This window comes from Prenolepis imparis, unplaced genomic scaffold (assembly GCF_030444845.1).
Source record: "Prenolepis imparis isolate NDT839.2.m4 unplaced genomic scaffold, iyPreImpa1.0 SCAF_10, whole genome shotgun sequence".
Classification (NCBI taxonomy): Eukaryota; Metazoa; Arthropoda; class Insecta; order Hymenoptera; family Formicidae; genus Prenolepis; species Prenolepis imparis.
The window spans coordinates 12,431,585-12,450,089 of record NW_028141168.1 but is presented as its reverse complement, the minus strand read 5'-3'; the positions used below and the strand labels follow the sequence as shown (position 1 = coordinate 12,450,089).

Below are 18,505 nucleotides of genomic sequence, written 5' to 3'. Positions count from 1 at the left end.
AATAAGTGCCTCATCTTTTTGCACAAAAAACTGCAAACTAGTTATTCTAGTATTCTATCCGACTAGGAGCAGATTCAACAAACAGGACAGTGTATAGCAGACAGCAGATAGAAAAGGCAGAGAAATCTCAGGTAAAATATTCACACATAAATTTTGATTTACATTTTTCAAGGAAGACAAGTTACAAGCTTGTGAGTATACTTAACAATATAATACATAATATAATAACAATCCTATGAATAATAAAGCATAAAGATCATCAGATAAAAGATGATTCAAAGATTAGAATACAAAAAATTGCATTGATTGGGCTTACTATGATTCTGAGTAATAAAAACTTAATTGGAGAATATTAATGAAACGGTAATATGGAGAGTCCCTGAAATTAAATTTTATTGTCATTTCTCAATCACAGGAAAGGGAATCCCGATCAATTCTAAGAAATGTCAACGCGATATATAAAGATCTTGATATATAAGTTATGATAGGTTAAGAAATTTTCCAACTTCGTTCCCTGCAATACTTCCTTCAGATCCGGCTTTGATATTTTATATTTAGCCTCGTAAATTAAACAAGAACGTATTCCTTTGCAGCCACAGGGTTGAACAGTTTCCATAATGATTCCTTTTCTTTTTTATATCGAGCAGAAAACGCTGAAAAAAAACTACAGATCACGGACAGATGTCGGACAACAACAAACCGGCATATTTACCTCAAATCGATTGTTAACAAAATCGATATGCGAGATATCGATTACATTAATTTGTATCGATTCGGAAAAATTTGATTTCTCTATAGATAAATTTAATTTTTTAAATAAATTTCAATGAAATATTCATAATAAACATGGTTAATAAACACAATAACTTATTCATCGATAAAATAAATAATAAATTGACATTTTAGCTTCTCTCTCTCTCTCTCTCTCTATCTCTCTGTTACTATTAAAAATTATTATACTATTAAAAATTATTATACTATTAAAAATTATTATATTAGTAGAAAAGGAAAAAAATTAAGATTATATTCAGCGAATCTCTCTCGTTATCGCCTCGTGGGTCATAAGTCAAAGTAATATTGATGTTATATTTTAATCTTTTAACGTTTCTCTTGCAGTTGTACGCCTCTGTTTCACACTGCAAGGATGTTGTCGAGGATCTGCTTTGTACTTTTGCTGGTGCTTCCTGCCAGTTTCGCCAGTAAGTATTCTAACATTTAAATTCTCAGTTTTATCATTCGCGCGATCATTTTGCGAAAATCTTTTAAAATACATAAAAAACATATATAACGCTTTTATCTTTTTACCAAGTCAATAGATATATAGTCTCGGATGTGTTTAAAATATATTTTATATTAATAAATAGTCAAGTGAAAAATGTGAAAACTTCTGAGAATAAATTAAGTCTTACTTTGATTTATCTTTTTCTTGATTTGCGAAAATATTTATTTATTTTCAGGATTAATTATAAAATAATTAATTTACTAATTAATTGAATATTTTCGCAGAGGTCAAATGTCCCAACATCATCGGCAGAAATCAGTGGACCTCCGTTCCCGCTGGAGATGTGAATTATTTAATAGTGCCGATACCTTATGTAGTAATACAGCATACAGTCACTCCAGAGTGTAATACACGCGAGGCTTGTACAACCCGCGTCGACGGCATCCGCGGTTATCACATGGACCAACTTGGCTGGGATGATATCGGTTATTCGTAAGTCATATTAAATAGTAATCATTATCTCAGTCCCATTGAATACACATAATCCCTTTCATAACATTAATATACCGTTTGCTTTATGTAACGTAAATGTATCTAATAATATTTATTAATCTATTTAATATTAAAAAATGTGCAAAAAATATTGATCAATATGTTGTCTTTTCTTTAAAGATTCTTAATCGGTGGCGATGGAAACGTGTACGAGGGATGTGGATGGACACGAGAAGGAGCGCATACATATGGATATAATAAAAAATCTATCGGCATAGCTTTCATTGGAAATTTCGAAAGTAAGCATCGCGAAATATATGTATTTTTTAAATCATATATTTAATATATTGATACTTTATTTTTTGTTTATCGAATTGCTATATTTTCTGGTCGTCTTTTATTTTCAGATAAACAGGCCAGCCAGAAAATGTTAGACGATGCACATCAATTAATTGAGTGTGGCAAATCCCAAGGTATCCTTCGAAGCAACGTACGTGTGATCGGTGCGCGACAAGTACAGCAAACAGCCAGCCCTGGGTATCAACTCTACGTACAGATGCAAAATTGGCCTGAGTGGACTAGCAATCCTTAAATGAGCGATTTACAGCAAATGCTAAGGATTGTCGCTTTTCATCCAATTTGAATAACTATCTTATATCATGGAGAAAATATTTGCTTCTATATAATTTTTAAACTGACATAAAATGTATATGTAGAATAGAATATTTTTTCTTATATATATATGTGTATAAGAAATCTTGAACTTTTTTTTAATAAGGAGAAAGCTTTTTTGTATCACAACACTTATTGCTTATTCGCAAACTCTTAATCCGAATCTCGTTCGATGAGATTATTATATAGAGCAGGGTTTTTCAAATGATAAATCCTATGATATATTTTTTCGCAATTCGTTGGCAAGAAAAAAAAATATAACAAATATAAGACCGTAAGAGAAATATACGTCAATTCGAGGTAATAGTTTGTGTTTTATTATATTACCTTTCTAGCGAGAAGTCCAGCTCCTGATCTAATATAAAAAGAAAGTTCTTAACATACGTTTTTTAACGCATTAACATTTCAGAAGAACGCATGTAGACGACGTGTAGAAATAAATCGTGGATAAATTGTGATGAATTTAGGAGATGGAACGGTATGACATCGTAACGTATATCCAATTCTATTCAAGTTTCTTTTCTTTTTTTTCGATTATTAGGAGATCACGTAATTACTAATATACAAATGATACATTATCACCGAGAGTTTCTCTTACACAGAATAAATATATTGCGCATTATTAGCGGGATTTTCAAGAATGACGCAATCGAGCCGAGCTTAAGTTTTTTTTTCTTTTAATCATAGTTATTATTATCGTTAATATCCATATAATTATCAATAACTACAGTAAAACACAAAACAAAAAAAAAGAATATAGTGATATCTGTACATTCTTCTCTCTTTCTTAAATGATTAACGTAAACATTCTTTTTTGTATTCTTGTAGCCTACAATTAGGAAGAAACTAAATCATAATATTCACAGATATTTTACAAGATAGATGAGGCCCGTCGACGAGCGCACGTGTCGCGTTAACAATGGTACAGAAAATACATATGATCCTGCACCTACGCTATATGACTGGCTTGCAGAAGAAAGAGGAGAGGCAAACGCAACATTTTCGATAAAAATAAATGAGTTGCGCGAAATAAACGACACGTGCGCACGTTCGCGCCTTATATACTTATATTCATAGTTATTATGTATATATATATAATATATATAACGCTTCTTCTTTTTATCACCTTGCTTTCTTTCTCTCGCTCAATTATACCTCTACACTGTACATATCCACAACGCATCTTTTACACTGTACATGCACACGCTCCGCGAGTATCCGCGCTGCCTTATTAAGGTAATTGCATCGTCGCAGGGATGGACAGAACAATAGAGCGATCACTTATTAAACGATGCGTTTCGCTTAGAAATAAAAGTAACGAATTCACACATCGAATCGTCAAGTGCTCCTAAAAAATAATAACAAAATAAATAAGGAAATACAATATAAGTATATATCCAAAAACTTATTTTTAATTATTATACATACGTGCGAGTATACGATATAGAATAAACGATACTCGGTAATACGCTTTTGCATGTCTAGACATTCTGCGAATATTCGAAAGAAGATTAAACTTTTCGCGAAAGAAGGTCAGATCATCGTAAAAGTGCGTATTATTATTTAAATTATTCTTCCTTTATTTTTAGCAACAGATAATTGAAACAAATGAGTGCATACTTTGTTCTGTCTATCTCTGGTTCTTGCATGAAGATTACTCTCTAGAGGCATATGCGCCCTACGCGCAGCAGCATAATATCGTAAATAGATATAAGTTTCTTAGTTTATTTAAAATGTTTTTTTTTTGACGGCTTGGTGTGTGATATAGTGTAACCTCTGTCTATACACGTAAGCGCATTTATTCGGACACGAATGCTAAAGAGTCTATGAGTCGTCGTGCGACGGAATCGATAGGGATGGGATATATTTACTGCGATTGAATGAGCAACGAACGGCGAATGAATGCGAATCGAACATTAATAAAAGTTAACATTCTGTTCGCATTCGCTGTTCAGCATTCTATGTTCATTCGCTCATTGTCAGATATATATATCAATCTGCGTAGGATGGAAGTGCGTAGAATGGGGCGTCAAATGGTCAATGAGATCGGTCATACATTTTCCCAGTATGACAAATAAGCCCCATTTTGTCCTTAAATGTGCGCGGATTGGTATGCCCTAGCTAGCCTGTTGTAATAACGTTAATAATAATTAATAGCAGCGGTAATAGAGTAGTGGTAGAGTAGTAATAGTAGTAATAGTAAGTAGTAGTAGTGGTAATAGTATAGTAGTAATAATAGTAATAGCAGTGGTAATAGTAATCGCAATAATATGTAATAACCATAATTATAATAATAATTAGTAATATTAATAATAATAATCGTAATAAGAATGGGCGATTATCAGTGTTACCAAGGTCACGTTTATCAAATAAATTAGACGAATTGTAATAAAATTTTGACGATCGAAGAGAGAAACTGTCTAATTTATTTAATTCGTCAGTGTACCGAAAAATCTTGTACAGTTGTGACACTGACACTGGCAACACTGGTCACTAACATTAATAGTAATCATAATAATCATAATAAAGAATATAAGTATAACGTTAAAAATTCTTTTATAAGATATACATATAACGCTAAGAGAGTATGCTATGCTGCATGAGAGGAATTTTAGTAATTCACGAGAGATTAATAATAATAATAATAATAAGAGTAATAATAATAATTCGCATCCTGCTGTGGGAAATCATGGTACACTAGGATAGATCTATGAATAGATCGCACACACAAACTCTACGCGGGGGTGGCCCAACTTTTCTCATTCTCTGTGTGCTAGAGGATTAACGTTATAATTTACATTCTAAACTCGACACGACCGGCGGCGGCAGCAGCAACGGGCAGCAGCAAATTATCGTTATAGTTTCGTTATGATATAATACATAGTCATATTTATATATAGAGCAGTATTTATACAAAAACACATCACATACCGCACGGACCATTTTTAGTTGGGCACCCTCTTATGTTTTTTTTTACCTTTTGTCTTCTTCCTCTTTTACGCACGTTACGGTTATCATTAAATACTTAAAATCACAGTAGTTATGCCCTCGGTGGCTCGCTTATAATTTTTTTTACACAATTTACTTTATTATTATTATTAACGCCTAAACCTTACTTGAAATAGCTCGTAATAGCTCATGTAATAGTGATAGGGTATGTTAGCTGCTTCTATATCTTTACTTCGCGATTGACTTGTCCATCTAGAGAAACGAGTTATTACTGCTTCCTCTATGGGAAGGACGAGCGTAAGTAATGAGTATCGCATGACGAATCGAAGGTCTTGTCTGAAGACTGGGGTTGTGCCCTGAGCCGCTTGTCAGAAAGACCAAGAGTGATGTCGGTCGATCCCACAAACATTGTCAGTATTATAATTGACGCGAATTACAAGCCGTTCAAAAAAGAAAAAAAAGGAAGGAAGGAAGAAGAAGAAAAAGAAAAGCGAGAAAGAACCGAGCTTGCTCGCGCGAATTTTCATCGAAGGGAGGTACGCACGATGATGACCAGAGCATTTAAAAGTGCTAACCTCGCTTCACCGCACAACCTCGTGTCTCGTCCTTAGGCCTACGATCTAAAGATCAGCTTACAACCCGCCGGGTTCCATTTGATTGTCACTGATACAACTCCAAGGATAAGGAGTTCTCTTCATTTTGAATGCGCATCCCGCTTTTTGTCGCACAACTACGCGCGTGTCAGGCGGACACTCCAGGCTTCATGCCAGGTATGAAGCGTCCTGCGGTGCGTGAAGACGAGACATACGGATAAATCGTAATCCGGTAGGTCAATGATCGGTCTCAAACCGTGGCGATGATGATTAGTAAATAAGCGATTTTTTCGACACGGTGAAGTAGGTCCGGTGCGATCCTCGTCAAATTGTTGTTCGCGAACTCGCAAGATGGAAAAATGTGAACTACATACGCCGGCTAAAATACAATTTTGTGGAATTACATTTTCATTACATCTCAACGAAAAATGTAATAAAGAAAATAAATGAAAGAATCAAGAATAGAAGGAATATGACTTGAATTTCACATATAATGAAGAATCTCATATAAAATGAAAACAATTCCGACTCACCTGTTGCGATCCAGGTGCGGCAATGTTTACGATTCCAGCAGCTTGCTTCTGTCGGAGATACGTGATAAATCCTGCTTGAAGGTTTTTACTTTGTTGCAGTACATCTACTTCGTCACGGCCACAAGGTAATGCCAGCAACATGCAATGTTCGTTATCAGTCTGCAAAATATTTCAATTGACATGTTAAAGAATGTAGTTATATTCATCACATACCGGTATGAACGATATTTAACTGCCAAGAAAGACTGCGACACGTACCTGCATCTTTCTCGCTACTCCATCAACTTGACTTTGTTCCAATCTCATTCTCTGAGCTATTCTCAATGGTGGTGTGGAGCCGTCGCTGTTACACGGCAGACTGTCCCTGGCTATGTTGGGATTGCCGAAAACAAAGTGCATCTGTACCGCCGCCTGGTCGTTCTTGAGCGCCAGTAAACCTTGCCACATAACCGGGTAACGTTGGAGCAGCATTTGAAAGCTATCCGCTTGCGGTGGCACTTGAGATGCATAGGGTGGCGGGGTGACAACGTGGTGCTTTCTACATCTCTCCGGCGTGGCGGCTCTGCCCATCTCGGGTGGTGCTTCGCTGGCAGCCATGGGATATTGAGAACGTAGATGAGCAGGCGGGGGTTCGTAATAACCTGCTCTAGCGCTAGCCGGTGCACCGGGTAACGACGGATTACTTCCTGCATTATACTGCGACGGAGGTGGCGGTAATCTGACATTTCCGTGTAGCATATAAACTTGAGCAACTTGTGGACTGTCGGTGGTGCGATCTTGAGGCGTTCTCGTTCCTCGTCTCAGTTCTAAAGGAGGACTGTGACTGTCCTCTATGCCGGTCTCGAGTTTCGGATCTAAAGGTAGATGCGGAGATCTCGTCCCTGGAATGTGATAAGCTATGCGAGGTGCCGTTAACGCTTCCTGTTGCGCGCGAAGATGATATTGGTATTGCAACATCTGAGAATGTAAGTAATGAGGTGGCAGCTCTCCGCCACGAGTCAGTCCTCCGTAATTGACGACTTCACTCTGTGAAACAAGATTATCATTATTTATATCGAGAAACTTATTTATATTGTCTATATATTAACATCTGTAGTGAAAATACTTCAAATTTCATGCAATGTCAAGAAATTTGTGATTGTCTAAAGACTACATTTTTTAATGAAAGGCATATACAGTTCTATTAAAAATATATCATATAATATTAGAAAGTAAATATACCTGTGAAGTATTAACATGATGGTGTGCAGGTGGAGGCAATGGAGGACTCTGGGATCGATGCGGGGGGACAAGACCATACTGACCCCCTGGTGGAGTAGCACCTGTACTTCCGTGCTAATCAAAACCGAATAGAGTTAGTGCATTCAATGCAATTTTCAACATATTAACTTTATTATCTTTTTTTCTCACTCTCAAACGCACGATTTTTAAATATCGTATTTATACATGTAAAATATTGGCGCACGAAAAATGAAATATATACAATATTTACCAATGGGGCCTCGTACGTCGGCATCGGTATGCTTCGACTTTGCGGGCTCGCCGTTGGTACCATGATACAACCAGACATCGGCACTTCCACTTTTTGCGGTTCTATTATCCCAGTGGCCTGAAACATATAAAATGTTAATCAATATATATTTTATAATTTTTAGCGTCGAGTATAATGAATCTAAAAAAATGTAGTATGGTATTGAATAAAAAAAAAAAAAATACTATTAAATATTCCATCTTACGTACAGGAGTTTTCGGTACCGGTGGTCGGGCACTGCCAGTTGAAATCGGCTGTGGATTGACAAGATGTGGTTGCGTAGATGAACTTCCGCTGACGATCGGTGGAACAGCTTGCAGCAAGTGCGTCTTCGGATTGTGCGGATGAGGTTGTCCGTTGATACCCTTGAGAGTGGTGGGCTGCGAGACCGGTTGATGCATGGTTCTGGCGACGTTCACACTAGCAGGATGCATGTTAATCGGCATTTTCTGCGACATGTTCACTATCGTCGACGTTTGTTGCTTGGCAGCTTGCAGAAGATGTTGCTTAGGATTAGGTGGTACTCCGGTGTTATTGAGTACGGGTGACATAGGTTGACCCTGCTTCACGCTTGCGTTCGCTGGTGTCAATTGCGCCGCCTGTTTCGCACGCGGACTCAAACTAGGCGACACGACTCTGCCAGATGGTATCTGCAGATTGAGACTCTGTATCGGTTGCGCGGGCGACTTGACGATGTTCTGTACTATCGTTTGGTTGGGCAAGCTTGGAGTCACCGGTTTCGTGATGACCTGCTGTTGAGCCGAGGTCACGAGCTTGCTAGCGTTCAACACGTGCGCCTTGAGGCTCGTAGGTTTCGTCTGCGGGGAAGAAGAGGTGGGTATCGGTTGCGTCGTTGTAATCGATGCTACAGATGTCGCAGTCGTGGTAGAGACAATAGTCGTAGTTGTCGGCGAAGATTGCGCAATAGTAATGGTAGAGGTAACTTGTATTGTCGGGGATTGTGGTTTCGTAATCACACTAGTTTGCGGTTGGATCGGCTGTGTTGGTGTTGATTGACAAGACGCGTGTTCTATCACGGCCTCCTTCTTCGACTCCGCTGCTACTAACGGAGAACTTTCGGATTTCACTCGTGGTGCTTCGTTTATCGGGCTCGTGCTGACTAATCCACCGCTTCGAGGTTCGCATACCGCTCTATTGATAGTTTGCACCTGATTAGATGAAGTGGACACCGGTATATACTGACCCTCCTCGGATTCCCTCATCGGTATCAGCATTCCCGTGACTGGATCGATCAACGTCATCGGCTCAAGCGACATCGTCTTCTGCGGCGCCGATGTAACAACAGTTTGAGCTGGTTCTTCCGCTTTCGGACTTTCCGGTGTAGCCGGTTTTGGTTCCTCTTTGATCTGTATCTCTTGCGCCGTCACAGTTACTTCTTTCGCCTTCTCTTCTCCGCTATCCTCGTTATTTTCGGACGTTCGTCTCGCCGTCTTACGACCGCCCCTAGGTGATTTACGAAGTTCCGTTGGTAGAGGCGCGGCAGATTGCTGTGTCGTATTGCGCGGAGCATTGTTGTGTCTGGTACTTCGTCTGGTGGCGTGCACATTTCCGGCAGCACCGCTGACCAAGCCTTTATTTGCGGGTGATCCACGGACAACATCCTCGATGACATCGTCGATCGTACTGCGACTACCATCCCTCTCCGCCAGTCTTCTCGATTTTCTCGTGTTAGCGGCCGGAGACACAAACTCCTCCGACGGTATTTCCTTAACCGCGGCCACGGGTATCGCCGGCTGAGCATTGGGTCCCGTCACGTTCGGTCCGGGAGATTTAATAGTGAGAATAAGTCGCGGACGACCGGCGTTGTCCTCCTCGCTGTCGTCGTGAAACTCGTAGACATCGGCCGGCAATTTATTCTTCTCGACATGATGTTTGCTACCTCGGAGACTTCTACCGCCTCGTCTGAGAGGGATGGCGTTCGCGTTCCTGCCACGCCTGGTGGCGACTCCGCCACGACTGCCGCGTCTACTCTTTGCTCTGCCCCGACGACTCTTCGTAGACTCATTTTCGCACGTTTCCATCGTCTCGTCGTGCTCATCGGCTGCTGATCCAAAGTTCTTCTTACTCTCGCCCTCTATAGATGATTCGGCATCGAACCAGTCCGACTCGTTCTTGCTGGTATCGTGCGAGTCGCTATTCGCGCTCTCGGTCTGTTGCGCCTCGTCATCGCCATCGTTACCTTCGCCGTCGCACAGAGCGTCAACCTTCTTTATCACGCTTTCGATGTTCACTTCCTTGGCGGACCAGTAATCGCTGTCTTCTTTACTATCAGTCGGATCTTCTTTAGGATCAATAGCAAGGGGATCCGTGCTCGGTTCTTTTAAAGGATCTTCTACTGGCTCTTCCTCCAATTCCATCTCATCATTCTCCTTAATCTCTTCTTTAATTTCATTCATAGGTTCCAGTTTTATAGGAGCTTCTGCTTCGAGTTTCGGTGTGATCGGTACATCGGCAACCTCGACCTTAGGTACAACCTCTGTCTTAATTACTTCTTGCTTTTCTTGTTTTATGTTATCTTCTACGCACGGTTGATTCAAAAGTGTCTCGGATTCGGTTATATTATATTCAGTTTCGCTCATCGTCTCTTCCGGTTTAGCGTCGATTGGTTCTTGTTTTATCACATCAATCGGCTGCGTCGATTGTATAGGTGGTGTAAGTTGCATCGGTTGGGCAGTTTGATTAATCTGTGCTTCAGCGTCCATTTCCAATTGTTGTCCTTGAATGTGTTGGTCTAAACATTCGTTCATCGGTGGCGTCGACATGGAAGATGCGGTCGACGATACTACTCTGGTTATGATCGTCTGCGACTCTGTAGATACCAGAGGTATGTGAGATTTGACCAATTGACTCTGGGAGACAGGCGACTGTCTTTGACAAGGCGTTTGCGGAATGACAGATTTATCGCCGGGATTTACTGACAACGGTGCGCTGGACGTTATTTGCTGAGGAACTATAGGTACCACGGTCTTTATCAGAGATTGATTCGGCGAGGGGACGTTCGGCGGACCTAGAGTATGCACCGACTTGTGAAGTAAGTGAGATTGACCGTGAACCACGATTACAGGACTGGGCGTGGAAGAACGAGGTACGTGCGTGGTTAGAAGTTGAAGATTCGACACTTCTTGTTTCTGTCTAGGCGACAGCAGATTACTGTCCGTTGTGATAGATACGGAAATTTGTTTTTGCGTTCTGGACGTCGTGTAGCTGTCAGTGACGTAAGCTGACTTGCCGAATACAGGACTAGACGTACTGGCGTTGATCTCAATCTTCGCTGTTTCAGGTATATACGTGGGCGGTTGATTCGGCGACGGAACCTTGGGCGAGGTAGACGCTTTGTTGGTTGGTTCAGGTATAACAGCGGACGACAATTTTGGTTCTTCCAATCTCTGCGATGGCTCGTTCGGATTTATCGGTAGTAGCGTCTCGATCACAGATTTGCCACCTAAGGAGGAATCGCGCGAGTTTTTCACCTGTATGCCGGACGCTAACGGTGGTACGGGCATGTAAGGTCGCGGTGGAATATTCAGAGTCAACGGTGGCAAACCACCGCGAGGATAACCGGGGGTCGGTGCCAGCATTCCCGAGGCGTGCTGTATCACCGGCTGTTGAGTCGCCGCGGTCGAATAGATTTGTTGAACTGGTGCTTCCGGTCTATGAGCAGGGATAGGCACGCATACCGCGATCTTGGTAGGTGGCGGCGAAGCTTTTCTCTTACCCACGTTAGGTACGTGGGGACTTAACGTAGGATTCCGCGACCATTGTCCGTTGGGCGAAAGCGGCTGAGAGATGCGTGGCGATGATTGTGATGGTACTAAAGGTGGTATTCTCGACATGATCAACGGCGGCAACGGTGTCGTGTTGGAAGATGACGAACAAGAGACAGTCGTCGTTTGCATTTTCGGAGAAGCTTGGCGCATGGGTACCATCTGAGATTGCGGAGATACGGGAAGCCTCTGATACAGAGGCTGCACCGTAATCGGCGATGGTCGCGAACTCGCGATGGAAAGCGATTTCGGTATTTCACTCGTAATCGGTACGCTGCACGGCACCAGCATAGGTTGTTTGTATTGCAGCGGTGGCGGCGACGGGGACGTTCTCTGCGCTTGCGCCGTTCTTTCCGGACTAACGACGTCAACGTCCGATTCTGTGGTTTCTAACTTCACGGGCTTGACGGATTCGAGGGGCTTGTTGTGTTCGTTCAAAGTCCAAGAATGAGCGATCACGGAACTCGGTGGACTTTGCGGTTTGGTAACTACCGTGGACGTTAATCGCACTTCGATCGATTTCTCAGGAGCAGTTAAGACGGGTGCCAGCGTTTTCGTCGGGGACTTGTAGAATGACGGTATATCCGGTGTTTTTGGCGGTTGCGTCAGATCGACCGTCTCGTAATTCGGATCTTCCTCCGTATCCGTGTCAATTTGTAGGTCGTGCTCGCTCTGCGGCGTATCCGGCTTTAGATCCGCGTCGCCTTCCACCGTCGAGGCGTTCAAACTTTCGACGGCTTGCTGCATCTCTTCGACATCCTCTTGAGGTGCCTCGGCCGAAGTTCCGGTAATCCCGTCGGTTTCGGTTTCTTCTTCCTCGCCCTCATAAGAGAAATCTTCGGTCGAAGCGCCGAATGTTTCTTCGAGTAACGCGGCAACAGCGTCCTCCGTTTCTTCCTGCGATATTGCAACTCGCGGCTTGTCTTCGTTCTGAGCCGGTGGTGTCGTACAGGTTGGTACAGGTACTTCCGATTCCTCTCGGTTGCCGCGCGACTGACAACTGCTGTCCTTCTCGTCAGGCTCCGAGATACTTTTCACAGCATTCTCGTGAATGGTCTCGTCAATTTCTATTCCAAAACCAGGTATAAACTTATCCTTCTTCTTCTCCGACTTGATTTGAATGTCGCTCACAACCGGAGGAGTTATCGATGATACGGTTGACGCGGAAGTCACTTTAGGTATCGGGCTCAATAATGTCTCTCTAGGCGCGGGCAAGCTGGATGATATTGTCTTAGACACTAACGGACTGCTTGCTCTTGGTGGACTAGGTTCGGCGCCTAGATAAGGTAATACACCGCTCTTTTCATGATGGTGATGATGATGGTGATGGTGATGGTGATAATCCTTCCGATTGCGTTCCTCCTTCGATTTCTTCCGTTTCTTCTTCTTCTCTTTGATTTTCTCCGGTGCTGTCGAAGGTGTCGATGGCTCGACGCTGTCGTTATCGTCGGTGAAACGAAAGACATCGTGATCGCCGGGCTCGGCTGTGCACACAGTAGCGGTCTTCGGAGAACTCGGCATACCCAAAAGTTTCGCCTCGATCTCCCGGCCAGCTTCGGCCAAATCGACGCTGTTCTCATCTTCCGGTTGATGGCGTCGTTTCTTTTCTGTCTTCCGCCTTGTTCTGTCCATGTCGAGCGAACTACGACCACCATCGCTGTCCGAAGCGTAAACGCTGTTCTCCGATGTCATGTTGTTGAATCTGTTGAAAAACGTATTAGATGGACCATCGTCAACATCGTCCGAGAGAGGGCCGAAGATGTCCTCCATACGTTGAGAATCCCTCGCCTCTTGCCTATTGAGCCTCTTTCGTCTCGCTTTAGCCTTATCCTCTCCATTCCGATCGCGTCTCTTATCTTTTTTACTACGTTGCTTCTTGTCGGCGCGCATTCTCTCTTCAGCATTTTCAGACACTGTCGTGACTATAGTCGTAGCGACGGTGATGGTGGTCAATTCCGTGCCATGATTCGGTCGGCAATCCGTGTTGGACGACGTGATGAGATTGGTTTTAGTCTTATGTTCTAGAGCCTCCATCGGTTCCACCTTCAAATTGTTTTCGTTCGAGATGCTGTTCTTTTGCCGTTTTTGTTTCTTTTTATGTGACTTCTTTCGCGAATCTCTCTCGTAATTGTTGACCACTATTGCCGGATGATTCGTACGGAAGCCAACCGAGATTCGCTCGTCTTCGTCGGATGTACGGGGCTCTTCCTTAATGACCGTGTGTACGCTATTCACAATAGTGTTTGAGGCCTCCAGTGGATTCTGCTTCTCCTCGGTATCGGCAAAGCCGAGATCGACGTCGCTCTCGAGGAATCTTTCAGTCTTCACAGTCTTGCGAACCTTGTTGTTAAATGGCTCTTCCTCCTCACTCGTATCGGAATGAATGCGAGACCGCGAGCCCTTTCTAGAGAGAGACTTGGTTCTCGTCGAATCCGATTCGGAAGTAGCTTCGTCCTCAGTCAGAGCTTTGCTACTCACCGAGTCTCCGTCCCACGACGTACTCTGCTTCTTCTCTTCTCGTCTGGCACGACTTTGCTTCAGTTGCGAGAACTTATCCTTTAATCGCACTTGACGCTTCTCCTCTTCTAGTTTTTGCATATTTTTCGTCGAACGAGCTTTTACTTTATCATACATACTGATGTAAGCAGGCTCATCATCGACAATATCAAAGATCGAGTGCTTCTTCGGCTCGTCGCTATCCGTATCTGTGGCTGAAGGATTCCTTATCGTTTGTATCTCGTGAGTAGAGATGGGACCATCGTCGACATCACTGTGCGAATTCAATGTAGAAGATTGTTGCTGTTGATGATGTTGCGTATCTCTCGTATGATTCGATCCCACGGAAGCTTGTTCGGTTGACAGAGTCGAATCGTTTCTCTTAGAAAGAGAACTCTCCAATCTCGATAGAAATTCCTTCTCGGATTCGTGCGATACCCTCGGACTACGTTCCCTCGACTCCTTCTCCGATCGATTCTTCTTACTCCTCTGTTTCTCTTTGCTTCCACTGTCTCTCGAATTGTTTTCTCGAATCAATTCGCCGTCCCTGGTATCCTGTGTCGCACTGCCACTTTCTTTACTGTCACGACTCTCCCTGCTCTCTCGACTAGAACGATGCGAGTCGTTACGGTGCTTGCGATCTTCGGATCTCCTGTTTTGCCTAGACCGATCTTTGCTGTCGCGCCGATGATCCGAAATTTTCATACGTTTAGCATCCTCGTCCGTGGGGCAATCTTGCGACGAGCACCTGCGTTTGATCGGTACCGGTGCCGGGGTGACCTGACTCTGAGACTGTGTAACAGAAGGATGCAAATGATTCTCGGTCGATTGCCGTCTGCTGTCGTCGCGTTCTCTCTTCTCTTTGTCCTTTTCTTCGCGATCTCTCCTCTTTTCGCGTTCGACCTTCTCTTTCTCTCGCCTTTCTTGATCTTCGCGTTCCCGTCGCTTCTCCTTCTCGTGTTTTTCTCTCTCAAGTTTTTCTCGTTCTTCTTTATCGCGTTTCTCCTTTTCCATCTTCTCCCGTTCTTCCTTTTCTTTCCGCCTTTCTCGCTCTAGTCTCTCCTTTTCTTCCTTCTCTCGCTTCTTTTCTCGTTCGAGACGTTCCTTCTCTTCTCTCCTTCTTTCTCGCTCTATCCTGTCTCGTTCTTCTTTTTCTCTTCTTTCCTGTTCCTCCCTTTCTCTTTTAAGACGTTCCTTTTCTTGCTTTTCACGCTCTAGGCGAATTTCCCGTTCTTTCTTTTCGCGTTCTTCGTGTTCTTTCCTTTCACGTTCCTCACGTTCTCGCCGTTCTTGTCGCTCCTTCTCTTCTCGTTCTCTCCTCTCACGATCGAGACGTTCTTTCTCTCGTCTCTCCTTTTCTTTAAGTTCATTCTCTTCTCTTTCCTTTCTTTCACGTTCTCTTTCTTCTCGCTCTCTTCTATCTTTCTCTTGTCGTTCCTTATCAAGTCTCTCTCTTTCTCGCCTCTCCTCGTCTTTCTCGCGCCTCTCACGTTCCTCCCTTTCTTTTTTCTCTTGTCGGTCACGATCTTCTTTATCCCTTCGCTCTTGTCTGTCACGATCTTCTTTATCTCTCCTTTCTTTTTCTTCTCGTTCTTTTCGCTCATACCTCAACTCTTTGTTATCCTTAAAATCCCTACTATGATTATCCGTGTTGCCGACGTCGTTCACAATATTCGTGCTTTCCTTTTCATCTCTACCTTTACGGTTTCTTTCGATGTCAGTTTCATCCTTTCGTGATCTTCTCTGACAATCTTTACCTTTACTATGTTTCGAATCTCTGCTAGAGTCCCTCCCATCGCGAGAGTCTCTACTCTCTCGATTGCTACCGCTTTCCTTCCTCAAACGAGAACGAGGCAAATCTGTGGAAGATGCAGATAATGATGATGAAGAGGAAGAATTAGATGAGGATGTTATGGAAGACGGTGGAGCTATCGAACTGGTAGTCATGGAAGATACCGTGCCTGTCGTAGACATCGTCGACGTCGTTACTGTCGTTGACGAAGTTGTCGCACTCAACGTTGTAACCGGCACCGCTGTTGTTATTGCAGTTGAATTAAAAGTATCTGTCGATGCCGCTGTCACTGTGGGTGATGCGATAGTCGCAGAGATGCTCAATCCCCGATGTGTCGAGGTTCCGAGGGTGTGAATGTTACTTACACTACCATTGCTGCTTACAAGACTACTGGCTGACGATAAACCACTACCATTACTATTACTTGCTGCCGTTCCGCTACCGAGACCGATCGGTAGAGAAACCGGCGGTAACTCGGGACTAACTGTCTTAATAGATGTACCAGGTGTAATTGGCGTTGCCGGCGTTGGGTGTATGCAATTATGTTGCATTCGCGGATCGGTCTTTAATGCTGACGAGGCCATAGTCGTCGTCGAAGTCAAACTCGCGGACAATGGCGTATTAACACCGATTTGACTGGTAACCGAAGTACCGCTGACTGGCTGTATCGGCGGATGACTAGGAAACGGATACTGCAGACAAACTTTGCTGGTACAGCCACTACCACCACCACTAGTTGTTAGACCAGCAGTGCTACCGATCATAGAACTAACGCCAATAACACCAGTGAATTCCCGTGGTTCGTATTTTTCGCTAAAATTTTCCAATCGCTTCGAGTCCTCATCAAACACGCTCCTTTTCGCGAGGACTGATTTCACAATGTCCGAAGGTTGCACCTCATGAAGATCCAAATCAAGCAGTTTATGCCGAAATCGGAATCTTTCCGAAGCGCTGGCATCGAGTTTCGCCAGAGCGTCGCCACCAGCGGCACTCAATGCTCTCGAACCGGACCATTTTTCGTACTTTTCATCCAGAGAACGTATCCTTTCTTCCAGACTAGGAGATTGCGGCGCTGTCTCGCTGTCGGAACTGGTCGGACTCGAACTTGCGTGTCTAGGAGGTGGCGAAGCCGGTGGTTGCGGTGCTGCACGAGGACTGGGCGCAGTAGACAAGCTGGCACACGGCGGACTAGCAATTTTAGCAAGGCTGGCATTGTTCGATCGAGTGCCGCTGCCATTGTTGTTGTTACTACTACTTGTGTTATTGTTGTTGTTTAACATTTGTGTCGCAAACCTCGGTAAAGGTAACGACAACGGACCCTCGTGACTCCTTTCTCTGAATCTTCTCGGTTCGCTAGGTATCAGGTTCTCCGGTCGCTCGTCGACAAGAGGTGTACCTGGTCGAGATCCATCGTGGTGCTCATGATGTCTAGAAATGTTATCATTATTTTAGTTTGAATAATTTTTTAAATACCTTTTATATATATATATTTTTTTTTTAATTGTAACACAACTCACCTGCTAGAGGCATCCCGACGACGTTTACAAGGTCCAGGACCTCTACCCTCGCAACTACCCCTTCTTGTGCTATGGTGCACTACTACTTTGCTATCACTAACACGTCTAAAGTCCATTCCTTTTCTACTAGAATGCGAAGTAACGAGTAACGACGCAATTTCCGGCTCCTCGTCTTCGCAGAGTGTTGTCGTCGACGAGTTATCGAGTTTTGCACGTTTCTTCGACACGAAACCGACCTCATCGCCGCTACTATGGCACTCCTCAAGTTGCTCCAATAAATGGACGCGTTCCTTCTGAAGATGCCGAATATCGGGCGGAGGTAATAACGGTGGCGGTGGCGCAGGCGGGTCGATACTCGTAACAACGCTTTGTACTGCGTGACGTCGTGACGACGGTGGCGGGCAATCATCATCGTTAAGTTTGCCGTCGCTGAGTACGCTGCTCTGATAGTCGTCGTGACTCGCACCGCTGCCTTGACTAAACTCGTCGTAGCTGCGAAACCGTCTCGACGCTGGTTCAGCATAATCGCCATCGTAATAGGAATCTTGATAGGATCGTCTATTACTTCGTGACAACGCTGTCGGATGAGCTGGACTCGCGCCTGGTGTACTGCCTCCGGAAGTCCGCGAGTAGTTGGTCGTTCTAGATCGCGGGGGCGTATCATAGCGCGTGAATCTATTGCTCGAACTCGGCACCGTCGCTGAGTCGAAACTGTTGCGCTCCCGCCTAGAAGGAATCCTTCGAATCACGAATAATGCACTCGTTTTAAGTAATTGATTACGACTTGTGAGCTTATATGGTAAGCTTGCATTTTATATTGGTAAAACTCTATCAATAATTTAATAAAATTAAAAATTATCTCAAATAAAGATATTTTATAGTCAAGATTTTGTAGTCACAAGAAAATTTATGTATAAGAAAAT

General features: G+C 43.4%; 2 protein-coding genes across 4 annotated transcripts in view; one reads left to right on the top strand and one right to left on the bottom strand.

Annotated features, from left to right (window-relative positions):
• Positions 1-4: 4 nt before the first annotated feature.
• On the top strand, positions 5-2,690 carry Pgrp-s3 (peptidoglycan recognition protein S3). The gene is made up of 5 exons (XM_083048508.1): positions 5-131; positions 1,117-1,199; positions 1,507-1,714; positions 1,895-2,013; positions 2,122-2,690. Exons 2-5 carry the CDS (start codon positions 1,145-1,147, stop codon positions 2,304-2,306), a joined length of 567 nt encoding a protein of 188 aa, XP_082904634.1. The 5' UTR covers positions 5-131; positions 1,117-1,144; the 3' UTR covers positions 2,307-2,690.
• A 2,970-nt stretch (positions 2,691-5,660) lies between these two features.
• The window catches only part of LOC145942024 (uncharacterized), a 77,736-nt gene continuing 64,891 nt past the window's right edge, over positions 5,661-18,505 (bottom strand). For 2 of the 3 annotated variants that reach the window (XM_083048487.1, XM_083048490.1), the window contains 7 exons: positions 17,583-18,320; positions 8,202-17,493; positions 7,954-8,070; positions 7,683-7,796; positions 6,720-7,487; positions 6,462-6,620; positions 5,661-6,307 (listed from right to left, as the gene is read on the bottom strand). In XM_083048487.1, coding sequence (XP_082904613.1) covers positions 6,179-6,307; positions 6,462-6,620; positions 6,720-7,487; positions 7,683-7,796; positions 7,954-8,070; positions 8,202-17,493; positions 17,583-18,320 — 11,317 coding nt within the window. In that variant the 3' untranslated portion in view covers positions 5,661-6,178. The remainder of the gene's footprint in view (positions 6,308-6,461; positions 6,621-6,719; positions 7,488-7,682; positions 7,797-7,953; positions 8,071-8,201; positions 17,494-17,582; positions 18,321-18,505) is intronic. The other variant, XM_083048489.1, reaches the window with a different exon arrangement.